At 32.9% G+C, this 24,181-nt stretch overlaps 1 protein-coding gene across 2 annotated transcripts in view; it reads left to right on the top strand.

Moving 5' to 3' along the window:
• LOC149789809 (uncharacterized) overlaps window positions 1–18,838 on the top strand; it is an 80,799-nt gene extending 61,961 nt beyond the window's left edge. For both annotated transcript variants that reach the window (XM_089971797.1, XM_089971799.1), the window contains exons 2-6: window positions 4,251–4,817; window positions 7,431–7,580; window positions 10,141–10,392; window positions 13,500–13,593; window positions 18,395–18,838. In XM_089971797.1, the coding sequence (XP_089827923.1) occupies window positions 4,682–4,817; window positions 7,431–7,580; window positions 10,141–10,392; window positions 13,500–13,593; window positions 18,395–18,662 (900 nt within the window). In that variant the 5' untranslated portion in view covers window positions 4,251–4,681 and the 3' untranslated portion in view covers window positions 18,663–18,838. The remainder of the gene's footprint in view (window positions 1–4,250; window positions 4,818–7,430; window positions 7,581–10,140; window positions 10,393–13,499; window positions 13,594–18,394) is intronic.
• The last annotated feature ends 5,343 nt before the right edge of the window (window positions 18,839–24,181 follow it).

The following is a 24,181-nucleotide window of genomic DNA, read 5'->3' as shown; positions in this document are numbered from 1 at the left end:
TCAACTCTTTTTAAACACACACACCCACACCCACACCCCATATATATATATATATATATATATATATATATATATATATATATATATATATATATATATATATATATATATATATATATATATATATATATATATCCAAAAATGACAAGTAAAGGGGTGATATCTGCAAATTGACACATAAAAACGTTTTCAATTCTTTCAGTAACTTGCTAATAACTTTTAATCGATTCAGGGTAAATATAAAACATTACATTTTAAATCCATGAAGCGGATGAATATTCTGTGCGACATTTATTGGCTTGCAGTCGCCTAAGTATTTCCGTTATTGAAAAACACGTCAGCAAGTACAGAGTGAGCAATGGATACACTTGAAATATGCGAACAATCCCCCGGAAAAATGAGTTGCAATGGTAATATGGCAGAGAATACGTAATATGCATAATGCAATTTCAACGGTCAACTGGATTTTTGGAATGATTTAACACAGAAGACTGAGGCCAAATGTAATCGTTAACTGATGAGAGGCTAGCTGATCTTACAAGTGTCTATTTGTTGCGATAACCACGAACATTGGTTTACACACTAATGTGTGTACCTAAAACAAATTAATATAAATGAAGTTTACAACAATTGCAAACCGTGTATTACTAAGTGGGTTGAAACGAACTTTTCAGAAGTTTGAAGTATATATATTCTATTTCGTTCACTTCTTATAAGTATTACATGATTTGCAAGTAGTTTGTTTTAAATTCATGGAGAATAATAATAATAATAATAATAATAAAAATTAAGGATACAATGACCTAATGATCATCAGAGTAAACGTTAGTACATTTTTGCTGCACGATTTTCAGCGCAATATTAACACAGGAAACACTACAGACAAATGTTCAGAGATTATTATACATATGTCGTAATGTGAAGGCGTTTAAGACACATTTTGATACAAATCTTAAGAGTTCATTGTACAAATGACTTAATATAAACTACTTAATACACATATTGATTCAATTGTTTACGAGTTTGTTGTATAAATGCCGTAATATGAAGGTGTCCGTTGTTTGCCTTGCATTGTGTGCAATATTTTGTTCACTAAGTTCAGTGACTATTATTTAATTGCTTGAACCGTCTATATATATCTGCTACGTCAAGGTATACAGTGACCATTATTTGAAAGGTGGCCCAATGAATGCTTTCCTGGTATTATGACGTAATGCAACAGTGTGGTTCAGTGCATGTTTGTGTAGATATGTGATTGCTAAAAACTGCTGCGAAAACGTTAACCTTGATTAGATCACGTGTCATATTTTACGGCCGTGCAAAAGGATGACAGCACAGGTAGTAAGTTATTAATTTAAACACTCAATCTACTATGACGATAAAGATTCATGAAACACACCATAATATTTGTTCTCTTTTCTTCAGATCGGACCGTAAATCAGCTGAATATGTGTATTTTTTTAACCATTTATAGCAATACACAATAACCTTTATGTTTACCTTTATAATATTATGTTTTGGGAAATGGTCTCTGCATTCCAAAGTACACTGCTAATTATTGCTTTGAAATTTAAACGTAGAACACATTTAAAGCTTTACTATATATAAATATCATAAACCAGCATGTTGGAGCAATAATCGTCCTTAATTAGTTCTTTGAAACCAAGTACATTTCCCTACATTTTTTTTTTTTTTTTTTTTTTTTTTTGTCTTGTTGCCTTATCTGGAAATTTTCAGATCCCACAAATCGAATTTAGACTAAACCTTTAGCTTGAAGATGATGCAGACAATTGGAGAAAAAAGAATGAGATATATTTATACAGTGAGATCAATCAGTGAAAACGCTACTGACATTTAGACAAAATCCACTTGAAAGAATGCACATCTAAGCTATGCAAATTTATCGAACAAAATTTATTATTTAGCGTATTCTAACAATTGCTAACTAACAATTCATTGGCATAAAGGATGACGCGAACCTAATAATCAGATCTTAGCATACATGATTCATACGTAAACAAATAAATTCAAACATTTATCTTAAGACTCATCTCAAAGAAACAGTATTTACGAAATGAATACACAGCACCTTTGCGTTGAAGTTTGCTCACTTTTTTCATTTTAACGGAACCATATCGTAAAAAACCCTGGTTACGTATCCCTAAAATATTCTAAACCTTACGTCCATTGGACAATTGTTACTGGAGCCTCTCCCACCCCGAAGTAGAAATCTTTTCACCTCGCGCAAAACTAGACTTCTTGTTTTTTTGTGGTCTAATTAATTTATAAAACACGAGTCTTTTGCCTCGGAACACCCTAATCCGTTAACGTGACCAATCAGAACTCATGTTTATATAACCGCCATTGCTAACACACTCCCCTACATAGTAATGTAATGTAACGTAACGTAACGTAACAATATAATATAATATAATATAATATAATATAATATAATATAATATAATATAATATAATATAATATAATATAACATAATATAATATAAAGATAATCATCATTTTAAATTGCAGTTGTGGTAGTAGCAGCAGTATTTGTAGTAGTAGTGTTATTCTTCTTCTTGTTACGTGTGTATAGAGGACGAAAAGACGGGGAAAGAAGATTATACATTTGGTAGTTGCTTATTAATTCATTCATCTATCAAACTATCTTTAACTGTTTATCAATAATGTATTTATCTATTGCACTTGAGATCTAAATATTTCAGAGGTATTGTATATTCTGAATAAAGTAACCCTCCTATTCATGGGCAATTCGTTTTACGCTGTGCAGATTTAAAAAAAAAAACAAAAAAAAAACTGCACACTCTAATTGAATGTGTAGGTCATTGTCTCTTAAATACAAACATTAACACACCTGTGAGTGAACTGAGAGAGAGAGAGAGAGAGAGAGAGAGAGAGAGAGAGAGAGAGAGATTGTCTCATTTATAGAGAGAATAAATTAAACAACATTACAGGCAGGAACAAACACCGTTTTTACAGGTAAACATCTTACAAATATTACAGCAACTTGAACATCAGGAAGGTCGTTGCGACAGGATAATGAGAGAGAGAGAGTTGTTCAACCGAACATATTGTATATACTCCTTTCTGTTTTTTTGTTTCTTTCTATGCTCATGTTTACTTAGATTTTATCTGGCGTCCAAATGTTATGATACAGTACTACTGCTGTCTGACAGTGGTGGGCTTTACTGCATTCATTTGACGAGTCAGGGTCAATTGGCAATGCCAGACAGTGTTGGGCTTTACTGCATTCATTGGATGAGTCAGGGTCAATTTGCAATGCCAGACAGTGTTGGGCTTTACTGCATTCATTGGATGAGTCAGGGTCAATTGGCAATGCCAGACAGTGTTGGGCTTTACTGCATTCATTGGATGAGTCAGGGTCAATTGGCAATGCCAGACAGTGCCGGGCTTTACTGCATTCATTGGATGAGTCAGGGTCAATTTGCAATGCCAGACAGTGTTGGGCTTTACTGCATTCATTCGACGAGTCAGGGTCAATTGGCAATGCCAGACAGTGTTGGGCTTTACTGCATTCATTGGATGAGTCAGGGTCAATTGGCAATGCCAGACAGTGTTGGGCTTTACTGCATTCATTGGATGAGTCAGGGTCATTTGGCAATGCGAGACAGTACTGGGCTTTACTGCATTCATTTGACGAGTCAGGGTCAATTTGCAATGTCTGACAGTGTTGGGCTTTACTGCATTCATTGGATGAGTCAGGGTCAATTTGTAATAAATGTATAACAGAAAGAGTTTAACCGTATTCGTGTATTCAAATGTATGAATTTGTCTCAAATACCAATATTAGAGTCTATTCATATTCACAGTACTCAAGAGAGCCTTTGTAAGTTCCATTGTAAATGCCTGAATATGTTTAACAGATTTGCATTAGATCAAAAAGGAATTTGGTTGACTATATCATCCAATCCCATTGGTTGCTGACTTACACTGAAATCCCATTGGTTGCTGACTTACACTGAAATCCCATTGGTTGCTGGCTTATTATAAATTCCCACTGATTGTTGACTTATGAAGTTCCATAGGTTGTTTGCTTATCACCAAATTCCATTGGCTGCTGGCTTACATTGAAATCCCATTGGCTTAGTTGGTTTAACAGGTATCGAAGTATTGATATTCTTCATACTATATGGGACATGTACACAAATCCCAACTTTGACTTTTCACTTTCATTTCCTTTAAAATGATGAATCATACGTATTCTTTTCCAGGTAAAAGAACACATAATCCAGATGAAAAAATACCAACTCATTTAGACTGTATGATTGGCATAAACGTCGCTTACGTGAGCGATTTCAGACGAAAAATTAATACATAATGTGAATTCACAACCGGAACACGCATAGTATGAACCCGGAATACACAGTGTATACGTATTCTTATCAAGTCAGACGGTTGCAATTATATCGAAGTGTTAGAATGCCTTTCTTTCTGTCCATTGATATGTGTATACCCAATTATTTAAAGCGATAAATGATGCAAAAATGTACCTCAGGTATGACGATTATCAAACGAAACGGAATACAAAATTTAATTGAAGTGTATGGATGAAATTGACACTTCAATACATCGTCTGTAATTACTCCATGAAGGCCGTTTGAAACTTTAATAAAGTTTGACCACAAATAAGTCAAGTCATGGGATGTGGATTACGATAAAACACAACTATTATATACAGTGTCTACTCATTCCGACAGCCAGCATGCAAATTGGATTACTGCGTTCGTGTGTGGCATTTCTTACCTTACTGCTCCAGAGAAAGTGGGTCGGTTCCACAGGTAAGACATTGTATTGAGAACAAGAGACAATAAATTGTGTGATTTGGATTTTTTTTTAACGTAGCTTTAACAATAATGCGTAGAAATGAGATGGATTATATATATATATATATATATATATATATATATATATATATATATATATATATATATATATATATATATATATATATATATATATGAGTATGCATAGGATTTGGCGGCTCGTACCATCAATCATAGCGTTATAGTGCCATTAAAAGTTAAGGCTTGTGAAGAAAAAAGAAAACGTCTACGTGATGGTGATCTGTATAAAGTTCAATATATAGTCCTAACGAATAACAACTGAATATAATATATGTCTCTCGTACGTTTTTTACATTAAGGATATAGGTACAAAAATAACTAAAACACAAAATGGATAAAAGGGATAACGTTAAGAAATCAGTCTACGTCTTTACATTAAGGATATAGGTACAAAAATAACTAAAACACAAACTGGATAAAAGGGATAACGTTAAGAAATCAGTCTACGTTTTTACATTAAGGATATAGGTACAAAAATAACTAAAACACAAAATGGATAAAAGGGATAACGTTAAGAAATCAGTCTACGTTTTTACATTAAGGATATAGGTACAAAAATAACTAAAACACAAAATGGATAAAAGGGATAACGTTAAGAAATCAGTCTACGTTTTTACATTAAGGATATAGGTACAAAAATAACTAAAACACAAAATGGATAAAAGGGATAACGTTAAGAAATCAGTCTACGTTTTTACATTAAGGATATAGGTACAAAAATAACTAAAAAACAAAATGGATAAAAGGGATAACGTTAAGAAATCAGTCTACGTTTTTACATTAAGGATATAGGTACAAAAATAACTAAAACACAAAATGGATAAAAGGGATAACGTTAAGAAATCAGTCTACGTTTTTACATTAAGGATATAGGTACAAAAATAACTAAAACACAAACTGGATAAAAGGGATAACGTTAAGAAATCAGTCTACGTTTTACATTAAGGATATAGGTACAAAAATAACTAAAACACAAAATGGATAAAAGGGATAACGTTAAGAAATCAGTCTAAAATTCCGTTTTTGAAACATAATTTATTGTCAAGAGGTTTACAATTATGCATACAGGAAAGATAATATAAATATTGACATACTTTTGTCTAAATAACTTATTTATAATTTAAAACCGGCATATGTTATGTGTACTTAACTTGTACATAATACAAACAATGGCATATGCTCTACTTATTCAAATTATAGACAATAGGAAACTGGCATAATTTATGTGTATTCAAATTATAGACAATAGGAAACTGGCATAATTTATGTGTATTCAAATTATAGATAATATGAAACTGGCATAATTTATGTGTATTCAAATTATAGACAATAGGAAACTGGCATAATTTATGTGTATTCAAATTATAGATAATATGAAACTGGCATAATTTATGTGTATTCAACTTATAGATAATATGAAACTGGCATAATTTATGTGTATTCAAATTATAGACAATATGAAACTGGCATAATTTATGTGTATTCAAATTATAGATAATATGAAACTGGCATAATTTATGTGTATTCAACTTATAGATAATATGAAACTGGCATAATTTATGTGTATTCAAATTATACAAGCGCACACAGACACACACACATGCGCGTATGCGTGTGTTGCTATTAGTTTTACGTAATTGGATGGAATTATCCATGAACCATGTGTATATTGTCTTTTTCCAGGTCATGGATGTTTTGAATTTAATTTCATCATAAAGTCGTCGTCTTAGTTAACCACTGACAATAATTGTTAACAGAATGCTGAGACTACGCATTTACAAGCAAAATACTGTATGAAACTGGCATTATTTATGTGTATTCTTCTTATAGATAATATGAAACTGGCATAATTTATGTGTAGTCAACTTATATATATATTATGAAACTGGTATTATTTATGTGTATTCAACGTATAGATAATATGAAACTGGCATAATTTATCTGTATTCACCTTATATATAATATGAAACTGGCATATATATATAGCAAACACACTGAAGACCTTTGGAATAAAGGCTCTTTGTAGTTTTGAGGTAAGAATGATTTACAAGTGTCAGACACATATAAATTATTAAACAAGACATTTTTTATCAGTACAAACATAGTGATTATTGTTATTCTCAAATCTGTGTCATAATAGTTTGCTTGTGTGGGAAAGAAGTAATAAAAGAAATACAAATATACGTACCATTATTATTGGTAATGTAGCTATTTACTAAAAGCTGTCTTAATTATATATATATATATATATATATATATATATATATATATATATATATATATATATATATATATATATATATATATATATATATATATATATATATATATATATATATATATATATGGGTGTGTGTGTGTGTGAGTGTATGTATGTATGTATGTTCACTAGATATTTTTATTTGTAAGAAGCTCATTTAATAGTATTTAAAACGTTTTATTTTAGTCTTCATCTGCAAACATTTTGTGCCAGTATATGGATAAGTCAGTACTATTTTAAAACTATGGTAAGATATTAGTAGTTATACCAAACATCGGTATTTTCAGTGTCATGCCCGGCTGGGGACACACCCGGAATTGTTAAGAATGGAATGACATGTTCCCAGTTGATTTCCAGTACCAGCTACGAATGTTATGACGCTACCATAGAAACGAGTTGTTGTGCTTCGTGTAATGCCATTGCAACAGGCATTTCCGGTGAGTACGTCCACTTTGCTACTACAATATTTAACACATAATTAGATATTCCAAGTTGAAAGGATTCTGTTTAGATATACCTATATAAACATATCATTCCCTTGGTCAAAGTTTTGAGTTAATGGTCTCTTGGCTGGATGAGCTTGTTTTGCAGGCTTTAAAAGGTTTTATGAAGGTTGGCGCGCGCACACACACGCACACACACACACACACACACACACACATACAGGTTTACATGCATTATCATGATTTGAATATGTATGTATGTATGTATGTATGTATGTATGTATGTATGTATGTATGTATGTATGTATGTATGCATGCATGCATGCATGCACGTATGTATGTAATGTATTTATGTATGTATGTATGTATGTATGTATGTATGTATCTATGTATGTATGTATGTATGCATGCATGGATGCACGTATGTATGTATGTATGCATGTATGTACGTACGTAAGTACGTACGTACATACGCACACACGCACGTGTGTCAAGCTTCAGATATACAGTAAGATCAGAAAATTATAATGAATCAAATGGGATATACGTTAAGATCCCTAGATCATAACAAATGAGGCTTAGGTAATGGGTGATATTGGATGGGTTGGTTATGGAGTGATATTGGATGGGTTGGTTATGGAGTGATATTAGATGGGTTGGTTATGGAGTGATGTTGGATGGGTTGGTTATGGAGTGATATTGGATGGGTTGGTTATGGAGTGATATTGGATGGGTTGGTTATGGAGTGATATTAGATGGGTTGGTTATGGAGTGATGTTGGATGGGTTGGTTATGGAGTGATATTGGATGGGTTGGTTATGGAGTGATATTGGATGGGTTAGTTATGGAGTGATATTGGATGGGTTGGTTATGGAGTGATGTTGGATGGGTTGGTTATGGAGTGATATTTAATGGGTTGGTTATGGAGTGATATTGGATGGGTTGGTTATGGAGTGATATTGGATGGGTTGGTTATGGAGTGATATTAGATGGGTTGGTTATGGAGTGATGTTGGATGGGTTGGTTATGGAGTGATATTGGATGGGTTGGTTATGGAGTGATGTTGGATGGGTTGGTTATGGAGTGATATTGGATGGGTTGGTTATGGAGTGATATTGGATGGGTTGGTTATGGAGTGATGTTGGATGGGTTGGTTATGGAGTGATATTTAATGGGTTGGTTATGGAGTGATATTGGATGGGTTGGTTATGGAGTGATATTGGATGGGTTGGTTATGGAGTGATATTAGATGGGTTGGTTATGGAGTGATGTTGGATGGGTTGGTTATGGAGTGATATTGGATGGGTTGGTTATGGAGTGATGTTGGATGGGTTGGTTATGGAGTGATATTGGATGGGTTGGTTATGGAGTGATATTGGATGGGTTGGTTATGGAGTGATGTTGGATGGGTTGGTTATGGAGTGATATTTAATGGGTTGGTTATGGAGTGATATTGGATGGGTTGGTTATGGAGTGATATTGGATGGGTTGGTTATGGAGTGATATTTTGATGGGTTGGTTATGGAGTGATGTATGGGAAGAAAATATACTAAGAGGCTTTATGGTGGCCAATGTAATGGATATACATGCCTTACCGTGTCCAACGTAATGGCATCCATAAGTATTGCTGTATCCAGTTGGACGGCACATATATGCCTTACTGTGTCCCACGCAGTGATATCTATGTCTTTCGGCGTCGATTGCAATGGCATCTATATACTGTGTCCAGTGCAATGGCATACATGTGTATCGTTGCGTCCAGTGTAATGTCATCCATATGCTTTATGGATATCATAATGCCAAACTGCATCCTTTGTAATGGCTATTAAACGGTTTACTGCATCCGATGAAATAATCATAGATGTATATCCGACGGTGCAGTCGATCGTTTTCATCTGCTAGCATGTCATGATGCTAAGAATGGAAATTTTCATCCTAATTCATCAACTGGAAACTATTGCATAAAATATAGAATGGAAACAGTAATTGCACAATACCGAATTTAAAAAAAAACTGTTTCTTTAAGATGTTGTCTTGTTTTAATTCTAGTCCTTTGTAACATGACAATACTATCCAATGAACCTATTACTCTGGGAAATTTGTGAAATAGAATTTTAAATAGCTAATATGAACGAAAAATTTAAATAAGTGTGTGTGTGTGTGTGTGTGTGAACGGCTGGTTAATGTAACTTCAGGAGAAATTTCATTTGGTATGACTCGTAATGCACGTAAACATTATCTGTGGTCCCATTTTTTGTTATAATTGATACTTAGTGATATATACACACGCACACACACACATATCTATCTATCTATCTATCTATCTATCTATCTATCTATCTATATATATATATATATATATATATATATATATATATATATATATATATATATATATATATATATATATATATATATTATATATATATATATATATATATATATATATATATATGTACATGATTGATATATTGACAAATATACGTGGAAATGTGAATATGGAGAGACAAGTACTTTAATTTTAGAGCATACAGATACATACTTCTGCCCGCAGGTTGTCAGTATGGAGACAAAGTGGCCAACTGTATCGTCGTCCTGTGTCCTGTTTACTCTAATCCTTCGGAGTGCTGTTCTACATGTCGTATAACAGCAGCAACAACAACAACAGCGACGACGACGACAACATCAACGACGATGCCAACAACAACGACGACAACGTCAACAACAACAACGACGACGACGACCTCGCCAGCAAACAACATTACAACAGGTTTTACTTCACAAGCATCCTCTAGTCTGTCAACAAGTACGTACTACCTATGCATGTGAATTCTCTTTTGTTTTTGTTCATATTCGACGTTTGCAAGCCGTGTTCTCTGAACTGAAATAGCATTCAAAACATTACTTTTTCATTATATCAGCCATTTAACTGTTTTCGCCTGAATTTGTTTACACTAAACCAAAACCATGTCGTACTGAGATTACATTTTGATTAATTAAAACATTAACTTGGGACATATCTTTTCTAACATTTTTCAATGAACTAATATCTCTTCAACGATTCTCGGACAAGGCCATATGTTTATTTTAAACATTTTATTTCCTTGTAGTGCAGTAAATGGCTCCAATGTATGTTCGTACAATTTAGATTGTGGTCTGCCTACAAGACATGTCACATACTAAGTATCAGATGACTTAGATTGTGGTCTGCCTACAAGACATATCACATACTAAGTATCACATGACTTAGATTGTGGTCTGCCTACAAGACATATCACATACTGAGTATCACATGACTTAGATTGTGATCTACCTACGAGACATATCACATACTGAGTATCTTTGATTTAGACTGTGGTCTGCCTACAAGACATATCACATACTGAGTATCACATGACAATGTGGTAAACTAGATGTATGAATCATCTGTCGCATATTATGATAAGAAGTGTAGCAAAAGAGACGAAGCGAAATAACACAAAGAGAATAAGTCATGGAGATGAAGCCAAACAGTACAAGGAATATAATCAAAAAAGGAGTATAATTTATATAACATGAGGAATTGAATATAACAATCACATTGAGACGAATCTAAATAACACAAGAAGGAGAAATCTAAATAAAACAAGAACCCCTGAACAAACTCGTTATGTAGAATGTAAAAAAAAAAAACAAGGAGAAGAATTTAAATAGCACAAGGAGATGAATATATGTATAACAAAGGACAAGAATCTAAAAAACACAAAGAAAATAATCTAAAAAACACAAAGAGAATAATCTAAAAAACACAAAGAGACGAATAAATATAACAAAGGAGAATAATCTAAATAACACATAATCTGAAGGATATAACAAGAAAACTAAACTTAATGACACAAAGAAACATCACCATATGCCTCAAGCACAACAGTCTCAGTAACACAAATTGGTAATCTCAGTAACACAAATTGGTAATCTCAATAACACAAAGTTAATCACAATAACACAAATAGTTAATCTCAATAACACAAATAGTTAATCTCAATAACACAAATTGGTAATCTCAATAACACAGATTGGTAATCTCAATAACACAAATTGGTAATCGCAATAACACAAATTGGTAATCTCAGTAACACAAATAGTTAATCTCAATAACACAAATTGGTAATCTCAATAACACAGATTGGTAATCTCAATAACACAAAGTTAATCACAATAACACAAACTGGTAATCTCAATAACACAAATAGTTAATCTCAATAACACAAATAGTTAATATCAATAACACAAATTGGTAATCTCAATAACACAAATTGGTAATCGCAATAACACAAATAGTTAATCTCAATAACACAAATTGGTAATCAATCTCAATGACACAAATTGGTAATCTCAATGACACGAATTGGTAATTTCAATAACACAAACTGGTAATCTCAATACCATAAATAGTTAATCGCAATAACACAAATTGGTAATCTCAATGACACAAATTGGTAATCTCAACGACACAAATTGGTAATCTCAATAAAACAAATAGGTATCCGAAACTATAAAAGAAGTTATAAAGAAATCCTAAATAAATGTAGCGTAATAACGAAATATTTATAAATATTAATATTTGTGATGTCTCCTTTGTCTATTGTTTTTTTACCTCTCAGAAACACTTCCAGACCTTGTTTTACAAATGTTCGTGCATTTCAGAAAATAGTTTTTGTATCTTGCCTGTCTGATATCCCACCTCCCCAGTTCTATAGTCTTCCAAAGAGTAAATAATAAAAGACATTCTCATGTCTGTAGTCTTCCAAAGAGGGCAGAACAAAACACATTCTCAGCTCTGTAGTTTTACAAAGAGTAAAGAACAAAACGCCTTCTCAGGTCTATAGTCTTTCAAAAAGTAAAATAAGCAAGAGTGTCTTTAAACTGAAATCTTAATGACAAAACCGTATTAAAAGCCTGCATCTATTCGGTACAGTTCTAATAATCTGAGAGGGACCCTCTGTACATCAAGATCCATTCTTATCTATTTATTAGACATCTTCAATTATAGCCTTTTTCACATTTTATTCCTACCTCAGACAATATTAAGACTCAGTTCAAAGTTAAAGCAATAGCAATATGTATGAAAATATTCGTCAATTACGACTTTTTTTAGCCTCATGAAACAAAAACATTACATTTTGTTTATACATTGCGATAAGATCTGTGAAATTATAAATGGCTTTATTTATAAATGCCCTCAGTATAACTCTAACTCTCCCATAACGCGGATACTGTCATGCCATACGTTTATCACGCGGGTATTGCCATGCCATACTTTCATAACGCGGTTAATGCCATGCCACCCTTTTATAACGCGGGTATTGTCACACACACCATTAAGTTGGATGAATTTTGTTGTATTATTCATGTTTCATTTATTTCACATTAGTTTAGCCTTGGCTTAATGAGAACAAAATACAATGATGTTTAACATTATAGCTGCCTTATATTTGTATGAATGCAATATTACTATACATTCTTGCTTGCGCATTTTTAAGTCACCTCATTCATGGAGCATATCAGATTTATCGCTCCCAGCAAAACGATCACAATTCGAGATCACTATATATTAACAATTTATCATTAATACAATATTTTAAACATTTTTCAGGAATCTAGTAACCTTTTTAAGTTTGTATATCTTGTTCCATTTAGCTTAGAGATATTTGACAAACAAAGGGGTATGTCGTTTAACGAGCAACTTTCTCTAAGCGACGAAATGAAAAATCTACCATTCTCTGTGAAAGCCTAGTCGTATTTGCAAAGTCAACTAGCTATCGCGCGTCCGCACTCTAATACACTAGGACGTGTAGTAATACCCAGAACATTGTGAAACAAGGATGGTGCTACTTTAATCTCTTTTAACATGTATTACTGTTCTCTTTGTAGGTGCAGGGGTCATTGCTGGAGCCGTCGTAGGGCCAATAGTAGGAACAGGTCTAATAGTTGGACTTATTTATAGTCTGATTCGTTTGTTTAAAGGGTAATTATTTCAAACATGTCAATAAGAAATTAAGTTCAATGAAACCTTTTTGCAAGGGACACTTAACGTTATGTTTTTTGCGGACATATGATTGAAGTATAGATAATAAGCTTGGAGACATTTCCATCTCTTATATAACCAAGAAACAATATGTGTTCCAAAAATAATTCAGAAGTCATAGGCTCCAGCGCTGGACAGATCCTTATACGTTCAGAGTTGTACGGTATAAATCCATTAGCGGGCCAAAGTCCCATGATATACATGAAGAAAGCCCATATTTCTCACATTGAAATCAAGGGGCACCCAGTGGACACATCTACCAATGAGAAAGAGAGAGAGAGAGAGAGAGAGAGAGAGAGAGAGAGAGAGAGAGACCTGCCTGCAAATATACATAAAATACGTTACAAAAGCTACTGAGGTGTTATCTCTTATACGGTTTGAAAATGTAATACGATGTACAAAGATCTTAATTTGATACTGTTGGGATTGAAGTGCATTGGGAAATAGAAAAAGTAAAGGAAAGACAGAAGAAGATATAGACCTGTAAGCAATAAATAAAGTTGATGAGTTTGAAATAAAAGAATCCTAAGAGAATGGAGTTTCACATAGAATCAGGAAAGGAAAGTATGCTGAGTAACCAAACCGAACAATGTAAAGCTATAAAGATAATGGAAATGATTTTCTTTTTAATTTCATAAGCACCAGGATTGATAAAAATATTGGCATGTTACGTGCTACATCAAGATATTCGTGGAACTTCAACACGCGTTTAGAACCTTCGTTTAGAAGACAATTGTACTGGACAGAGAACAAGTAGGAAATATGAGGTTGTCTAATGAACACAGAATCCCCAGCGACATTCCTGGACCCAAACCAACTATGGTTTATGCTTTTGAAATTTAAATAGCATTTATTTTCATCTACAAAATCTTCGACAGTGTTTAGTATCCATGCTTTTTACTCGTACGTAAAATGTATTGTCAATAACCCAGTGGGATAGTCAACGATCCAACGCGATAGTAAACAACACAAGGGGATGGTCAACGACCCAAGGGGACATTCAGCAACCTAAGGTGATATTCAACAAAACAAGTCGTTATCAGCAATCTAAGGGCATGGGCAACCACCCAAGGGGATATTCGACGATCCAAGTGGATAGTCAACGAACGTAGGGGATAGTCAACAACCCAAGCTTATAGTCAAGGACGCAAGGGGATGGTCAACGACCCAAGGGGATAGTCAACAAAACGAGGAGTTAGTCAACAACCCAAAGGGACAGTCAACGCCATAAAAGGATAGTCAATAACCCAAAGGGATAGTCAATACACCAATGGGTTAGTCAACAATACAAAGGTCAGAGACTTACAATAGATTTCACTCAAGCCATGAAGACAAATTGGAACGAACTTGCACTTGCCGCTTATAAGCTGCGATACTGCAGTAATACAGACGATACAAAAGGAAAAAAGACTGAGATTTCAATGCTATTAGAGTCTAGGAAGAAATAAGCTGACCGAAGACAGCAGAAATGGCTGCGTAGTACAATATTCCTCCACTAATTCTTGCATTAACTCTGGAAACGTTGTATATGGCTTACTCCATGTGTCCCTTGCTGATAATAAAGCCAAACTCGTTTGAAAAATAGGAGAGAAGAAAGAGTGTTGTAAAATATAATAGAGTTTGAACTGAAATATAAAAGTACTCTTAAAGCATAAAATTGTTTGATAGATCTTTATTTCAGTGTGAATTCCTTCATCTTATATAATGCAATTCTTCTTTTCCTCATAAATATGTGCCCAATTTAACAAGATTCCATTTCACTTATGGATGCTAATCACTGTCGAAGATTTTGTAGATGAAAATAAATGCTATTTAAATTTCACCCCTTTTTCCACAGTCCTGTTTAAGTCATCCTTGCTTCTGTGCTTCTGTTTCCCAGGATAATCCCACGACATTGTTTCATCCTCATTGCATTACTTTGAGCCCATATTGTGTGCAACCCATTATCATCTCTTTGTTTCTTTTGTTTCGTTAACTTCTAGATTGGTACTTGCTTGCTTAGCAGGAGAAGATGACTCTGCTCAAATTTAGATGACACCGTTTTAGCTAATTAGATCTATTTGTTGGAGGTATAATTTATGCCATACAAAAGACATCATTCTTTTATGCGGTTAGCTCCCTTTGTCCATGCAACCGGTTTGTCAGTATTAGGCAAAGTTGCCGACAAGCTGTAAGATTTAGTAATGGTTTTCATCTCCTTGTTTGGTCCCTGCTTAGGTATGAAACGTTATTATTTAAGCAATTATTTACATTTTTATATGATATATCTTGTTGTTGTTTTTTGTGTGTCTCATATACTACTCTGCGGTTCTCTCTGGTTTTCTCTTTATTTGCTATATGACGTCCAGGGAGAATGCCTCTTTTGTCTATCAAACACATCCAAATTAAGCACAAAACGTCCAAAAAAGTCCTAAAGGATCTACCCAAAAGTAGATATTTTCGAATGAAACAAAGGGTATCTTGTGTTTTCCTTTTAAAAGTTAATGATCTAAGTAATATTATTATCAGATAATGGTATTTCCTGTAATTTGCTTTTTTTTTTGGGGGGGGGGGAGATTTTGAAGAAATATTTCCTTATAATAAGAGTTGAGATAATGATATATCAAAGCTATCAGTAGTTTGTGAAGGCGATGCGTATTAAAGGTGTTGCGTTATGAATTTTCTTAAGGCAGAACGCATTGAATGTATTGTTTATAGGTTACACATTTCCAAACGAAAAAGGAGAAATTTACCCGTAGGTTAATTGTAATTTCTTGATTATCGCATGCAAATAAAAAAATAGATAAAAGAGAAAAATCATTAATTGGAGGAAGACCATCGATTTTTAACAGGTAAATTAGAGCTATATAAAAGGAAATTTTGAGACAGCAGGTGGGACAAGAATGAATGTTAATTTTTTTAAAATAAAGTAAAGATAATATTCTCTACGGTATTTCTGTAATTTGGAAAATGAGAATTATGTTTTCAAAGTTATGCCCCGGCACAAGAAAATTGATGTCTTGCTAATAAAGGATAACGATGAAATATTACGTATATCTATGTCTTATTATGATAATCTTTATACATTTAAGAAACAAAAGACATAATTTTAAATACTTTTAAACATGCAATTTGAATTGCATAAGATAAATTAAATCAGAAATAAAAATTTTCAATTAAATTTTTTTTTTAAATGTATGTATGCTGAAATACTCAACAGTCTTTACTAAAGAAACACTATAAAGTCTAGTCTCAGATGGACTTACCGTAAATGTGATACCTTCTTTTCAAATGATTTAAGTTTATTTTTCTTAGATATAAACATTTTAATTTCAAAGGGGTGAATTTTGAACACCTCAAAAAGGAGAATGTATCTTTTTTTGTTTTCTAAAAGACAATAAAGGTAATTTATTAACAAGGCATTGGAATTATATATCGTTGTAAAATATTACTTATAAACTTGACATCACATCTCGGCGGACAGAAATAATAAATGTTTATCATAATATATACACCTAGATTAAACATTCTTTGCGTCTTGTCTATATATAGGACAACTATAAGCTTTTGATAATGTGACCTTTATATAGGTGCTATAAAAGAGTAAATTAAGGAACATCTAACAGTATTTTACTAAGACTAATTGTGTCGTTTCTACTACGATCAACTCACTTAGCAAAGGAAAGTTTGTCTTAGGATTCAACTAGTTTCATTGAAAATAATTTAAATCCAAAATCAAGTATTTTTATTGGGGAAAAATGTTGATTGGTCAATAATATTTACCGGTACAGAAGTTCCAAAGATGTTTATCTTAAATAGTTTCAATTAGAAACTTCGAAAATAGTTTCAATTAGAAACTTCGACAAGGCAAGTTACGTTTTCTATAGAGAAAGAGAAAATCCTTTTTTTATTTTTGGTTGGATTTTTGTATTGTTAAAATGTTTTGGATGCAATTGTTCAGTTGGCATAAATGTAAATGCATATATCTTATATAATTTAGCCCCATAACAGCAGATGCAATATTAGGAATATAAAAAAAGTATCACATTGTTTTTTTAATGAACAGCTTCATATCATTACATTACATTTTCACAATAAAATATCAAATTTGGAAACACTGAAGAAAGAACTATCATATGGGTACGAATTAGAAAAGTATACTGCAATTTCTTGCTTTTGAATGGGTACAGATTCAATAATGTATTGTTCCATTGTCCAATTGGCTAACCATATCTGAAGAAAAGTATACTGCTAACAATAATTGTTATTGGAAGAACTTCAGTCATAGGTGGGAAGCTTACGTAGGTATAACTGATGTATAAATGTATTAGGAATCATTTGCAAGCTGCTATAATTTGTCAATAATGATATATGTATTAACAAATAAGAAATAATGACGAAGTGTCTTCAACTGTAGCTGACATATTTTATACATTAATATACTTGACAAGAATCAAGGAATAATTATTTAGATAGAAGTATATAATAAAATAACGTGGAACATGAAGATTTTCTCTCTGTCTCTCATATTCTCTCATTGAGTGTCCTACTTATCAGCTTGTCGTACGAACATAAATTCTTCAGAAACGATAATAATAATAATAATAATAATAATAAAATTAATAATAATAATAATACAATTTAAGACACATTTAATTTATTGTTTAAGTGTGTACCTGAATCAAACTCTCAATAAGACAGTCTGTGTATCGTTTGCCAGACCAAATGGCAATATAAAATCACATCCTTTTTTCTCTTTCAGCACAAAAATGCGTCGAGCAGTAAGTTCTTCTACAGCGAATGAAGATCTTATAGATAATACTCATGATGAAAATAGCGATACAAATGCAGACTCTCATAATGCAAAAATGAGACAATCAAACGGAGTAATTACACGGCCTTATGAGAATGGGGACATTTTGGGAAAAAGTAAATCTCTGCCACCCCTTGAGACTAAAGTGACAGTCCTACCTCCAGTTCCTAACATGATTTTATCAAAACCTCCAGTTCTTATAACAGCAAGGACATAGCAAGTGGATGGAAGGAACATATCTGAACCAGATCATAAATAATGAAGATCCCTTGACAATAATGCTGGAAAATGTTGTCCTTCATGTTTACAATTTATGGATTAGAGACTGAGTACATAAGTTCACTGTCCTATCCAACCGAAATTTGGGGTCTACTTCATTTTCTAATTATGAGAGTTTCATATATATATATATATATATATATATATATATATATATATATATATATATATATATATATATATATATATATATATATATATATATATATATATATATATATATATATATATTGAAACTCTCATAATTCAACAATGAAGTAGACCCCAACTACATATGTTTGCAACATATATAATGCTATATAATGTTCTATATATACAATAAACTTTATATTGAGTATGAGTACAACCTATTGTTAAGAAGGAAATTCAATTTCGCAAACCTGAATTTGAATCTGTATTTCTTGTAATTTATATAGTATGATCATTTGAACTCTTTTTTGAAAGCTACTACGCGATGTGTTTTGTTTTATAGTTATTCATTTCCGAGTCGCAACGCTCTCTTTATCAACTTATATAAAACTGTCGATTGAAATGAAGAGTTTCACAGGAGAGTATGTTTCGTATAGCAATTGAAGAACAATCACATTAGTAAATCGTTAAATACAAGATCGATCATTTATAGGGCATGTAGCAACTATCGCGTGTTTGTTAAAGTTAATACGTGAAATTACACTGATTATGAAGAGTATTTGGATTGAAACAGAAATGGGAATACAAACTTTAAAGCAGACGAGTTGAAAATTAGCTTTGCCCGCAACGCTGTTTTAATCTTTCTATCTGAACAGCACGTCTTATTTATATAATAAGAAAATGTCTGTATTTTTGTGCGACTGGAATTACATGTTTTCAGTCAGTACACACACGACTTGTAATGCCTAGTCATTTTTTCGGGTGATGCCCGGAGAGAGAACCTACCAGGCCTTTGGCGTGATATACGATGTTGATGCAACGATATTACGAATTGCACATACCCAATCTAGCATTCCTCCACCCCCATTTGTATGTTGATACAAGGCTGGTACGATATTCACACACCTCGTCAAATATTGCTGCACATTTAATTTTATATTGATACAAGGCTAGCATTATCTTTACACCCCACCCCACGCCATTCAACATTGCTAAACACTCGTTTTTATGTTAAACTACACTGTTTTTGTTATGTTCAGCCTATATTAGGACCTTGACTTATCATTATGACCCACATTTTGTATTGTTTGCATAACTATTACTACCATTATTTATGTACAACTTTGTATTTTTAGATGAAAACTATTGTAAATTAATTTTTATTATTCTAACATGTATTTGACCAGAATTTTTGGTATATTTTATAAGTGTTTGTTTTGTATATGTAAATTTTATTTGTTTTCCCGAGCAAAAGCTTAGCTCAAAACTTTGGGAAACCGTTATGAATTTGCTCCGTTATCAACATATATATATATCCGACCTCACCCATGTGTACACACCAGCAAGATACTTATGCTTCTGACAATCGTATACTCATTATTCCCACTATGAAAACAAAGTCATATGGACAGCGTTCTTTTGCATACCAGGGCCCAGCAACGTGGAATGAATTGTCCACTGAACTTAGACACAAAGACACAGTGAACACATTCAAGAGTGCTCTCAAAACTCACTTGTTTCGACTGGAAGAACAAACTACTTTCATTATCATTAACATCATCATCATCATCATCATCATCATTATTATTATTATTATTATTATTATTATTAATGAAAGCTACTTTATTATACTGTAATTTCTTAAACCTCAATTGGCTTAGCATCTATGCAATACATTCCGCCCACCAAAACATTATTTCAGGGATCTCCTTCCAATAAAAATGTTGTTTGATAGAAGATTTGGACCACACAGATTCTGCTCCCTTTCTCCATAACAATAGTACACAACTACTGCACTCACTGGTATTTTTTAATATATTGTTATAATAAAACATTTTGTTTCTTTGGATTAACAATGCAGAACTCATATTTTATGAATAGTGGTGCATACCATACTTGTATGAGTATTTGTGTATACCATTCTTGCATAAATATATGCGTATACCATACTCGTATGCATATATGGGTATACCATGCTTGTCCACATATCTTTGTATACCATACTTGTATGATTACATGGGTATACCATGCTTGTCCATATATCTTTGTATACCATACTTGTATGAATATCTGTGTATACAATACTTGCCCAAATATCTGCGTATACTATACTTGTTCAAATATATGTGTGGTCCATCTTTGTACGAATATATGTGTATATCCCACTTGTACGCCATACTGCCTCCAATAGAGTGGCAATTACTGACAGGCGTCCTTACGGTGATATCACGGTAGCAATTGTGTAAACCCAAAGGGTAGACTTAAATATTTAGGAAACGTATCAAGAAGTAAACAACACAATTTTTAATTGGTATATTTGTAAAAATTGCTGTTTTCAATGCTTAAAAATAGTCAAGTCTCTTGACTATATTAGAGATTATGCAAACATCTATTTAGATCATGATTTGTATATTTTATGAGTTAGAAAGAGAGAAGAGATGAAAGTGTTGGGATAACTCTTATTCATGTCTAGTTCCGGCAGAGATACTGCTCTTAATTGCTGTGATTTGGGTGGAATGGACATATTTTATACACATATTTAATGCTGCATTCACCGGATTAGTAATAAAAAAACGTGTCACAAAAATAAATACAGAAGTGAGATCAAAATGATGTGTATCTTGAGATAACTATATTAAAACAGAGCATAAGAATATTATTCATCTGACCAGAATAGCCAAATGCAGTTCATAGCAAAATCAGTTTATGGACCCGAATCCCAAATTTATGTCCGCAATTTTCACGTCCGACGGTCATTTCAAAACCATGTGATGCTCACAGTGCAAACACAAGCCCTTTTCCCTGGTGATAATTCTGTAAAACATTGTGTCCTAATGATGTAATTGAAAATAGTTGTCCTTCAAACCGTTTTTGAAATATTCTACATGCTCTGAAACACCATCTTTACTGATACGGTGGTGGTGGGGGTAGAAGGGTACCTTTTCTTCCTTGCCGATTATTGGTAGTTCACTGGCTACACAGTGTAAAGAAACTGTCAGAGGTATACATGCCTCTCATCATTTTCATAGACAACACAAGCCCGAAATATATCCATATATTTAGTTAGTAAACAAATAATAGCTGAAAAAGCCACACCATAGCCTTAAGTTAAGAAATTTGCAGGGGCCAATTTACTCAACTATTCTCTGCCACCGTAATTCATGGTTCTTGCAAAGTTAAAGTTTCAGTCGAAGATTGGACTGTGCTGGCATGTGAGAAGCATGTCCAAATAGAACAGAACTGATGGGTTTGTTTTTGTTTGTTTCCTTTCTTTATTAAAAAAGGAGAATAAAACGACCAGTAATACCAGATGTCTGCTCAGCAACACCATGCACTTGCCTTCCTATAAAGATAGCTCCGATGTGTTTTAGATTGGAGAGCGAATAAAGCATAAAGTCAAAGCGTGCCCGGTGGACAAAGTCCAAATATTTAGATAGCACATGTAAATTGTCGTGACAGAAATATTCCAGAACTGTTCGATACGCAAGCAAAGTTGAATCCTTTCCTTTATTACACGTATAATCATAGATAATCTCATTAGCTTCTAGCACACGACCTGCGATTTATTGGATTGAGAGAGAAGATAAAAAACGAAAAAGAAAACGGAAGTCATTCTGCTAGAACGGCTGATTTAAAAATATCAAAAAAGTATTTGTCTACCCATCTTGGCAACAATTTCACTGATACTTACTCAATTACATAAGAGATTATCTGTATAAAAGACTTTTCCAAACCTCTGTTTCATTAAACATACCAGATATGTCTGCTTCAAATTATCATTTTGATAGTAACCTTCTCCTTCGTTACCAATCACGAGTTTTGTAACTCAGCATGTAGGGGTCATCGGAAATATACTTAAATAGTTTACAAGAAATGTCTTAATTTATCTCTAAAAATAAAATAAACAGACAACCAAGCAACAACAATAGAAGACGAAAAAAAAAAAACGTTTGTTCAACTACGTTGTCCCTTCTCCCTCTCTTTCTCCCTCGTTCAAATTTAGAAATATAATTTTGTGTCTTTTTTACTGTATCTACCATAGAGACAAAACTGATGAATAATCTAAGAAATAGATTTAAACTAAAACAAGATTCAGAATATCCTCTGCGATGGGGTGGGTGGAATGTGTGTTGTTTAATAGGATACATAAATTTTCCTTTAGGCCACTTGAGAAAAGATCTCCTTGGGAACGCGAGGGAGCGTGCGTACAAAACATCATTGCCTGACAAAGGAAAGAAAAGAACAACTTTTCAGATTTTAGCGCCATTTTATTTTGTTTAAACCTACTATTATTTATATAAGTCATCGAAGCATTCTTATGCTACAGTTACTATGGGAAGACATAAAATGCAGATGCAAATAGTTAGAAACGATGACATTTTTACACACTGTAACAAGACAGTAATAAAAACAGACATGTATTCCATACAGTCTATGCTGTCAATTTTAACCCAGTTTCGTTTGATCAAAATCTGCGTGTGGCTTGAAGTCATTTTAATATTAATTGAAACCTCTGTGCCATTTCTTTGCTAGAGTAGAAACAGCCAAGAGATGGCGGCAAATATTTTCATTAGAACCAATTGGAAAGCAGATTACATCATATGCAACCTATCGTATTATACATCATGGCTGTTCAAGAATACACCGTTATGGTTTGGAAAGTTAGTGTGGTCACTATTTAGTACGGTCCAGTCACATATGATATGAATATATAGCGACTGTAAGGACTGTTCAAATAAGAATTTAGTCAAAATCTCAATCACAAATTCATCCACATGTCTGTATATTCTCTTGTTGTTATCACACTCTTGAATATAAACATAGTTCTCATGAACGATGACTAATAATTCTGAACACTGTTACAAAGAACGTATAATCCATCTAATCGTCTGCGTCAAAATTATATAAATCATTTCCTATCTAAATTGCAAATACTAACTTGATTCGTCAAAATGTTGTGGTCACTAAACTTCTGTGATTTGCATTCACTCAACACGCAAGGACGGAATTGTTGGAGATAATTAGAGTATAAAGTTATAGGAACCCAGAGTGATAATTTATTGATCAAATGTTTGTCATTGGAAAAAATATAAAATTGCATTATAATTACTAAAATAGTATTTTGTTAAATTAATATTTTCTGTTTGTCCGACATGGCTTTCACATTGTCAGAAATGATTTACCTGCATTACACTTTAGCTATCAATCATCAGTCTCTAAAACGGAAACAACTCTTACTCCAAACTCTGTCTAGCACATAAAGTGTTAAGGTACACTTTATTTTATTAAGGAACTATTTTAAAGAAAACAAGCAAGCAATATGAACAA

This window comes from Sinohyriopsis cumingii, chromosome 10, assembly GCF_028554795.1.
Source record: "Sinohyriopsis cumingii isolate HCF-2022 chromosome 10, ASM2855479v2, whole genome shotgun sequence".
Classification (NCBI taxonomy): domain Eukaryota; kingdom Metazoa; phylum Mollusca; class Bivalvia; order Unionida; family Unionidae; genus Sinohyriopsis; species Sinohyriopsis cumingii.
The sequence above is the reverse complement of the archived record's forward strand: the minus strand, read 5'-3'. Positions and strand labels throughout refer to the sequence as shown.